This window comes from Asparagus officinalis, chromosome 8 (assembly GCF_001876935.1).
Source record: "Asparagus officinalis chromosome 8, Aspof.V1, whole genome shotgun sequence".
In the NCBI taxonomy this organism is placed as follows: domain Eukaryota; kingdom Viridiplantae; phylum Streptophyta; class Magnoliopsida; order Asparagales; family Asparagaceae; genus Asparagus; species Asparagus officinalis.
Window position 1 is genome coordinate 43078784 of NC_033801.1, and position 10067 is coordinate 43088850.

The 10067-nt window shown below is 35.3% G+C and overlaps 1 protein-coding gene across 2 annotated transcripts in view; it reads right to left on the bottom strand.

Annotated features, from left to right (window-relative positions):
• LOC109822893 overlaps positions 1-8177 on the bottom strand; it is a 22650-nt gene extending 14473 nt beyond the window's left edge. The window contains exons 1-2 of one of the 2 annotated variants that reach the window (XM_020389151.1): positions 8018-8177; positions 1791-1876 (exon numbers count right to left, since the gene is read on the bottom strand). In XM_020389151.1, coding sequence (XP_020244740.1) covers positions 1791-1876; positions 8018-8020 — 89 coding nt within the window. In that variant the 5' untranslated portion in view covers positions 8021-8177. The remainder of the gene's footprint in view (positions 1-1790; positions 1877-8017) is intronic. The other variant, XM_020389152.1, reaches the window with a different exon arrangement.

Genomic DNA, 10067 nt, shown 5'->3' on the forward strand with positions numbered 1-10067 from the left:
TCTTAGAAAATTCTTTCATGCCCACTTCTATACCTCTTCTTCTCCAAATCCTGAGATTCAGAATTACCCAAAATTTCCCTTCAAACTATGTTTTATTGAATCTTTAGTTGGAGATGCTTTTTGCTTCCTTCTTGAGGGGTTTGAAATCACTCTCAATGTCTCCTTGACGACTGTCGTAAATGGCAGTGCCGCTATTGCGACTGGATTGTTTGTTGACCAGCTAATGGAGGAGGAGGAGGAGACAGATGAGAGTTTGGCTGCCGGGAGAGTTCAGACGCTGGGATGAGAACTTATAGGACTTTTACATATAAGGCCTTTATCTTTTTTCAAATTTAAATTAAAAAACTCAACTGTCTCTAAATCTATCCAATAGCCAATTATTTTTTCAGCAAATCACAAGCCGACACAAGGCGACAACGCAAGAAATTTCCTATGCTGTCAGCTCACCTCCTGTTCTCTCCCACTCTCTCTATATATGTGTGCGCGTGTGCGTGTGTTCATGTATATGTATATAGATATAGATATATTAGTATATATGTGCATATACATATATATGTATACATAGATATACTATACATGTGTGTGTTTATATATATGTGTATGTATAAACACACACACACACATGTATATGCATATATGTATGTATATACTAGTTCTAGAAGTGGCTTTTATAAATAATTGATATATAACTTCCGATTTTTCTATCAGAGGGTTACCGGACAAAATCTCTATTTGTGTCTTACAGTCTTGCACTCCATAGATGAGGAGAGAGATCGACTGGAAAGAAGACCACTATAGAAAGTATATACTTATGGCAGATTTCTTACTTATGGCAGATTTCTTAGATGACATCCTTGTATATGTTCCTTTCATGTTTTTCTTCTAAGCTAATAGCATAAACAAGAGCATCAAGGCCGGTAAATGCAACATTTTAGCGAGACCAGTAAGTACACAAATTGATATGTTGGATCCTTCAACTCTATACTAAGGATGAGTCACATAAAAGCTGGAAATTGATACTAAAGAGGAAAACTTGCATGAATTAGTCACAAAGAATTTAAAACTACAACTATTTCCCAAAATATTCACTTTTTTAGATAATAGTAAAGCCACATAGGATAAGTGAGCGCAACTTTTGTTGTTATGGCATCAAGATAATAGAAAGTGCTAGGCGGCCTAGATGCCAGACCATGCGCCTAAAGCCTAGGTGATCATAGGCAGGGCCTAAACAATTTTCCTTTTTTTATTTTTGAGTTATAATAATTGATAATAAAGTCCAATGTTATAGAAAATGCTAGGCATGTTTAGTGCTAGGAACGTCTGGTGCTAGGCACGCTTGGTGCCTTGCGCTTATGCAGATTTCTTTCTTCGTTTAAGTGGTGATGTAGGTGGTTTTCGAAGAGTCGGGGGAGATGAAGAAAGTTCATAGTTTGTAATAGGAGTTCAAATGGGATTAAAGAACGTAAAGGCTGCAGCAGAAGAAATCAAGATCATGACATAAGCAGTGCAATCCGAATAAGCGGCCTATGCTCTTCTAAGTGCTCCCAAGAACTGGGCAAGCGGCCTAGGTATTGCCTAGGCCTAGGTGGGTGCCTAGGAAAGCTATACGCCCTCTTTCTAAAACATTGTATGACTTATTTGTAATGGTAAGAACTAAACATCAATTCCTATTAAAGGTTAAAAAACTTCAAGATTAAAAATGATTTATCGATAGTATTATGCCGGTGGAAAACTCATCACCAAATAACCTTTAAACTTGCAAGTATAAGATTGTAAAGTAGGCAGCATACATATGTTCAGAAGTCTTGTTGCAGTGATAACAAGTCACAAGATTTTCAGCATATCCAAAGTCCCCACAAGTGCTACAGACTCTATCCTGCATGATCAAAAGATGATGGAGAAGAGTCGTAAAATACCAAAATGTAGCAGATGACTACAAATAAAATACAAATATCTGACAATGTTATCTCATAAACATCAGGAATTGGAGGAACAAAATTCAAATCTTAGCTCATATAAGTAGTGTCATATCGGTCATGGTATTAATATCATTCCAAAGAGGGAAAGAACATAGAGGTAATCATTTTTCATCTGGATAGAGAATAAACTTGGGTATGACAAATATCACCTTAGAGATTCTTCTACTAGCAATGATAATTAAGGAGCTGAATGACTAATTTAAGTATGAGGCAAAGCTTGCATACAAAAATAGATTAAAGAATCAACATCTCATGGAACATGGTTCAAGACTCCAAAAATATCTCTGACATTAAACTAGGGCTTTGAGGTATTGCCCCCCTAAACATAAGTTAATTGAAATAGGTCCCCCATAACTCATTATTACGAGAAAAGTTCCGAATACTTTTTTGTTACACCAAATATATCCTTCTAGTCTAAATTTGTTAACTTAACCACAAAAAAAAATCTTTAGTTTCACATTATACCCTCTTCTTCTTCAACCCATCCTAGCAATAATATTCTAACCTCTCTTCTGAAAATTCATTAAAAGCTCAAGTTTTCTCCATCATATCATAAGATCGCTCGATGGATAAAAAAGGAACTTTTAATGGGCTTTGGAGAGGGACATTAGAATATTATAGGGTGGGTTAAGGATGAAGAGGGCATAATAGGCAGTTTAAAGAAATTAATGCCACTAGTTTTTTTGGGAGTTAAGATAGCATATATAAAGTACATGGATCTAAAAGAGATTTGAGGGACTTTCTCTAATAACGAGTCTTAGAGGACATATTTAAATAACTTAAGTTTTAAGGGGCCAATAGCACAGAAACCCTTAAAATTGTCTTTCACATATATATTTCACTGAGAAGGAACCTGATCTAACATAATGCACACCAGAAAAATTAAACAAGGAATAATATAAAATGACAAAGAGGCGAAGATCCATTCCCCTATTCAAAAGGAAAAATATGTTAAATACTAAAAGGAAACAAGATGCGGCAGAACGTTCTATACTAACATTGTATATAGGATTATACAATAGGTATGAATCTAAAAACTGAACCCAATCACCCAGACATTCATGAAACCAATTTAAGTTAAAAACTCAATTAGTTTAATAAATGTGGGATGACATGCCTTTTTAAAGAAATTACACTTGATAAGAAGTTCAAAAGTCAAAGTTCAAATCTTCAAGAGTTGACTGTTCACTAAATTGTTTGACAAATAGATACATAGCAATAAAAGGATCATAAGTTTCTTTTCAGAGGGCATCTAAAATCTATTGTCTCTAAATTACTACGGACTCCAAATGACAAAGATAGGGCATCCAATACCAAAAGGGCAACTGGTTATTCCTAGTATGTAATGATTCAACTATGCTCATTTATCATCCCTCTTCCATCAGTTTACTTTCCAGATTTGGGTGCAGTTACGTGATCTCAGAAACTTAACCTCCATGCCTGTCAGGTTCGTATAAGATTAGATAGGCTACAAACTACAAATCATGCTATAGCATGACAAAAGCTGGCTTCTCAGAATTTTAACTTTATTGGCGAAGTTTTGTGGAGGATGATGGTTAATAAGTCAAGAGACTACAAAGAGGAGACATAGAATACCAACAATGAGTCTGACAAGCTCTATGATTGCCATTTTAACAACAGAACAGAAACAGCCAATAGTACAAAATTCATCAGAGGAATATGATATGCAATTTGCTTGGGATGTGATATTCACAGTCACGCCTAGAGGCCAAAGAAGGAGTTAGGGTTATTGTAGTGTGTTCTATATAAACTTCCACATGACTATGCAACTTTGCTGTCAAGGAGAGTTTACTCATGCAATTCTCTTGCTTTTGCTTATGTTAATATTAGTGTTAAAAATTTATGAGCCCCCACCCCGCTGTTAGGGCTCATGTTTATGAGCCTATTGTCTAATCTGGTTTTGATGATTAACAAACAATTTCTAACATTGTTTTCTAGTATTTGTGTTTGCTTGCTAAGTATTCTAGACAAGCATAAAAAAAATGGATGGATGGATGGATTTGTACATTAACGACGACATCTGAGTGGAGGCTGGCGAAAATTAGAATTAAGCCTTTGCCATTCAAGTCAAATACACACTATCGCGCTTCATCCCTGCTAACAGATCAAGCTTCATGGAGATTCTTAGCTTGGGTACAGTGTTTGCTAGTTTAGGTGTTTTACTTTATGTGTTTATACTTAAAGCTCAAACCATACACATACATATTATTTCGTTTTATCGCTTTCATTGTTTATTCGCCTTGTTAAAGGATTTTTGAATATCTTTATGGATAAGTTTAGACATAAAAATATATCTATTAGTTTCATATTTATCACATTATATATTTATTTGGGAAAATAACGTGTTTTCAGATTATAGCCTTAATGATACTATTTTACATCTTTTCTAAAGTCTATTAATCCATTTAAAAATATCTCAAAACTTGTTTGAAATGATTTCATCAGAATCAATAGTTTAACGATTTCGTATTTTTGACGATTTTGTTAATCTATGAAATCATATTTAACGATTTCGTAAATTTTGCAAAATAATGAGTGTACATAAATGGAAAGTACTATCTTAGAAAGTCCTCTTCTAACATATTTATTTTCGTATGTATAAACGTTTTCCCAAGTTTCACAATTTTTAGAGTTTTTAGCTATTTTTTTCTTGCTTTTGTTGATTGCCAAAATTTCAGTAGTCAGTCGACTGAACAGTCGACCAGTTGACTTGGCAAAAGCTATTTTTTATAGCAAATGCTACTTCAGTCGACCAGTAGACTGATTGCATAAATCAGTCGACCGCATAGTCTTTTCAGTCGACCAACCAAGTTTCTCAGTCGACTTGCCAGAAGTAGTTTCACAACAGCGTCGACCGACTGTTTGCATCAGTCAACCTAACAGTAACTAAGTCGACCGGTTGTGTTTGTCAGTTGACCAGTTTTGTTTTATTTTTTCCCCAAAACTAGCTAACGATCGAATTGCTCAGTCGACCGATACACCTATCAGTCGATTGATCATGTTTTTATCTGTAACGACTAGTTTTTGATTTGATCAGTTTTGAGAGGCTATAAATAGTCCTCAAGACTTATTTGAACGACCAGAAAAATTTGATCAATTTGCTCCACATTTTGAGAAAGATCTAGTGTGTTTGTTTATGTGGAAAAAGAGTTTTAAAAAAGGATCTTGATTTCGGTTTTGAGGCGTTTATCTTCAAATCTCTATCTCTCCTTGTTTTGGAGAAGTTTTTCTAAACCCTCTCTTTAGCTAATCTTTAATTGAATTTGATTTCGTTTTACTCATTGTTTACATACACACACACCCATTTGAGCTTTAGTATTTCATATTTAGTAAATATTGGGTTGTGAGAGTGATTCATTAAGAGAAACTTATATTTCGTTCTCATCTGTTTAGAGAACAAAATTCTTTATTTGCACTTATTATTTAAACACGTTGTAATACATAAGGATATTTAGAGGAGTGGTTGGGAGAGACCGGAGTTAATACCAAGAGGAGTGGTTTGGTTGTAAATTCTAGAGAGAGGTTGTAATTCCAAACACTTGAGGTAGTTGGCATGGATAGTCCAACACTTAGAAAAGTGTGGTTTGTGTGATTGACATTGTGTGCATTGTAAAAATTATCGGTGAACTTTGAAAACCGTTTTGTGTAGTTCTTGAGTGATAGTGGAGATCTCCTGGAGGTGAGGAGCGGAGACGTAGGTCAAGGGTTGATCGAACTCCGTGATCATATCTTGTGTTTGCGATTGTTTTTGGCGCATTATTATTCTTTACATCTTGTGCTTGTGTTTATATCGCCTATTATCTCATTGTTTATCCTTGCATATCTCTTTGTATATCATATTGCTACGATATTGAATTATAAGAGTTGGTATCGTAATCGGATTAGATTAGCTTTACCCTATTCACCCCCCTAAGGTACTTTCACCTGCCCCCTTTTTTCCTTCTAGAATTTAACAATCATTCTTGAGTAGATTACTCCCGGTAAATTAAAGAATAGCTCGCTTGACTACCAACATCAAGGTACTTATTTGTCAGCACATACAACCTGATGGGGTTCAAACTAAGACACTGATACAAGATGATACTGGCATGTATGAATAAGCCAAACACCTGGTCATTTGAATGACTCAAACTGAAAGCATCAACTGATTAACATGTTGTAGCTGATAGTAATGAAACTCTACATGAACATGTTCATGAAGTGTTACTATTATTTGATGCAATAACTGTTCTTCTTTTGAATGACTATGAAACCTGCAGAGTTGTAAAAATAAAAATTGAATAGCCTTTTTCGATTCTTGTTATATGGACGTGTGTTGAAAATACCTTCACATGTAACCTTAACCAGACATATACCAAAGGATGTTGCATATCTGAAAAGAAACTGAAGCATGTTGCTTTCCATTCTAACTCCCTTTGCATTTGATTTCTCAAAATATATTCACATGTTACTGTAGATAAGAAAGCACAATTTTCAAGTATAAGTTACTATAGAGTAGAAATCATTGCCATACCCAAAGCGACACTAATAGAGTAGTCTATTTCACGTTCTTTGCTAGAGCTTGGTTACAATGATCTGGTAAAAAATAATCGCTTTTTTCAGGGGCTATATAGTCAATCCAGGACTCCTCAGACACCATCTTAGTCACCCTGCTATACTATGAACCAAAGGGGAAATGATGGTGGTCCTTTGTTACCGCCTTATCCATCTTACAATTTTTTACAATTCTTCACTACATCGAGTTTGTGACTTGGACACATCCGAACCCAACTAGAACAGTTATGGATTTGAAAAAAAGCTTGAAAACCTCTCCCAGTTCTAAGAAGTGAGTTTTGGTTTTCTTTAAAGAACCTGTCAAAAGCCCACACACAACATTTGAACTCACTAGAAATCTCCGATTATAAATAGAACATTAATAAACATCCATTTTATCAGGAGAATGAGGAAGCTAGACATCCATAATTTTCCGTATATATTTCTACATAAAACATGATAAGCTGAGACGCATAACCCACCAACCAGTCCAAACCCCACATAATCAAACATGCTTGACTCACAATGTGACGGTATGTAGTTGCAAAAACCCACCCAATATTTTGGATTGGAGGGAAAATGTCCATATTTGTAATCCCCCTGTTGCAGAGGTCAGAGCAATCCTCTATTTCTATTACTATTTTACTTTTTTTTCAACAGGGATATTTAGCCGTATTTAGCTTCTTAATAATAGTGAATGATCCTCTGCGATTGTTCCTTCTCTCAACAAATTTATGTAACTGCATGCTCTACAGAAACATACACTATATATAATGAAATACCCAATAAAAGTAGAAATAATCACAGCTGCACAAAACGTTTAGAAATAAGCCAATCAAACAAACCCCACAGCATATATCAAGGATAAATATAGGAAAGAACAAATTTTCACTTTAGCCCTTTTAAAATTTTTTATTATTAAAATCGACCATTTTTTCTTTTATTTATCAAAACCGACCCGATTTCTTGATTAGCGGCTTAATCACATTCCTAATTAGTCGGGGTTGCCAACCCCGACTATTTAGGAGGGTCTTAAACCCTAATTAGAAGCCTTAAACCCTAAAAATTAATATCCTAAATAGTCGGGGTTGGCAACCCCGACTAATTAGGAATGTGATTAAGCCGCTAATCAAGAAATCGGGTCGGTTTTGGTAAATAAAAGAAAAAAGGGTCGATTTTAATAATAAAAAATTTAAATAGGGCTAAAGTGAAAAATTGTTCTATAGGAAACCCAGGTCGTATCAATTAATAGAATGAAAACCTAAAATGAAAAAACAACACAAACCCATTTCTCATTTCGTGTAGCTGCAAAATGTGTTTTATGATGAACAAATGATAAAAAAAACCATTTAACATTTCACTGAATTCCGGAAAACCCACGTCATATAAAAGGAAATAAGCATAATAGATGGCATTGGCGAGAAAAAGCATAAACATGACCACGAAAGAGGGGGGAAAAGGATTTTGAGGGGAAAAATCCTCACCATTATGCTTCTCTTCCTCCTAGCTTACGACGAAACTTCGGTGGAGCGACCGTACATCTTCTGGGGTTTAGATGAACATTACCTGCATGTCTCTCTAAATAAAATAATTAATGATTTGAGACTTGCGGACGGGCGACGAAATAATGTGGGATGGGATTTTTGGTAAAAAAGAATAGACAAGAAACGGAAAGAAAATGAAAGCTGTCGTTTTGGACAAATTTTCAAAACCGACCCCTTGGGGTTTTTATTTGCAAAAAACGACCGGTTTTGAAAATATTTACAAAAACCGACCCCAGGGGCTGAAAACAGGTCGGTTTTTGAAAATTTTTTTCCCAAACTTCACGGGAGTTGAACTCCCGTGAAGTTTTTCTCATAACAAAACTTCACGGGAGTTCAACTCCCGTGAAGTTTGGGAAAAAATTTTTCAAAAACCGACATGTTTTCAGCCCCTGGGGTCGGTTTTTATAAATAAGTGTGAAATGGGTCGTTTTTTGCAATTAAAAACCCCAAAGGGTCGGTTTTGAAAATTTGTCCCTGTCGTTTTCCTTCATTTCGTTTAATTTTGAGGAATAATTGGGATCCGACCAAATGGCGGGCCACAGCCAGGCCCACTAAGAGAGCGGTGATGAAATTGGGCTGCGACGGATAGAACATTTACTCTGCGGGCATGAATACTGGTCCAGGGGGAGCCCAATGATCTTCTATGGCCTAGACTCGGACGGTTCGACTGAACCAGTTTGGTTTATAAAGTGAGCCGTTCTTATTTCTCTCTCTCTTCCTTCTCAACTGAGGTTGTGTTTGGTTTTGATGGTTTAAGGTGGTTTAAGGTGAAGTGAAAGAAAAGAAAATGAAAGGGGAAAAAAAAGGAAAAAAAATAAAACAAAGAAATAAGATTCTTCCTTATATTTGGTGAGGAAAAAAATTCTAGAAAGAAATTTGAAGGAAAATAATTAAAGATAAGATAGAAAAAACTGTTAACTTACCCTTATACATAAAAATTACACTAAATTCCCATGAGCTTATTTTTTAGAATTACAGAAAACCCACCACAAACTTTCTGAGCTTTGTTGATAAGCCTGTAAATTAGAACCAAAAAACAACATAAAAGGCATTTTAAATGTCCATGGGGCCTTAGTGTAATTTACCTAAAACATCATGGGGCCTTTCTGCAAAAATTTTATAGGAATTTTCCTACCAGCTGAATCCGTGCCTAATTTTCTTCCTACGACTTTAATTTTTGAGCCGTCATCACTAATTTCTCTAATCAGGGATATTATCTTCAGTTGTGAGTCTTCAACCATTGTTTGATAGTAGGTGACGACGTAGAGGAGAATGGCGGAGAAAAATGGACAAATGGATGATCGACGGAGAAGAACGGAGAGTTGGAAGAGATTGGGTTACAAGGGCTTTTGAGGTTAGGGTTTAGAATTGGGGGGTAGGAGAGATGAGAAAGAACGAGGGCTGACACGAAAATAAAGAATGTTGGGTTATATTCAAATTAAATTGAAAAGAACAGAGTTTTTTGTAAGTGTTAGTCCCTTTAAATAATTTTGATATCACTATCCTAAATCTTCATATTTTGATATTAGTCCCCTGAATCACCTTAAATGATGATATTTAGTCAATTTGTTAGTTTAACAATTAAAAACTATGAATAATGAGTAGGTTTAGACTAACTACGAGCGCATACTATCTTCATGTCCATCTCCCTCTACTCCACCTCTTCCCTCTTTTTTCCTCTTCTGACCTCTAACCCTTCTAATCCCCTTTATCTTATTCTAATCTCATGTGGTATCCTTTCCTCTTCAAGCCTACCCGCTGTTTCTTCCTCTCTTCATGCAAATATTCAAGCCTAAACAAGCAAATCCCCTATTTCTTCAAGCTCATCATCTTCTGCAATTCAAATCATCAATTTTATAGGCTGATTGCTAAAGTTGTTCGAGATTAAGAAGAATATATAAAATAGCAGTAGAAATAAAAATTAAACTAAGCAATCACAGATCAACTACAAACAAGACACAAGGATTTTATACTGGTGCAAATAGAAATC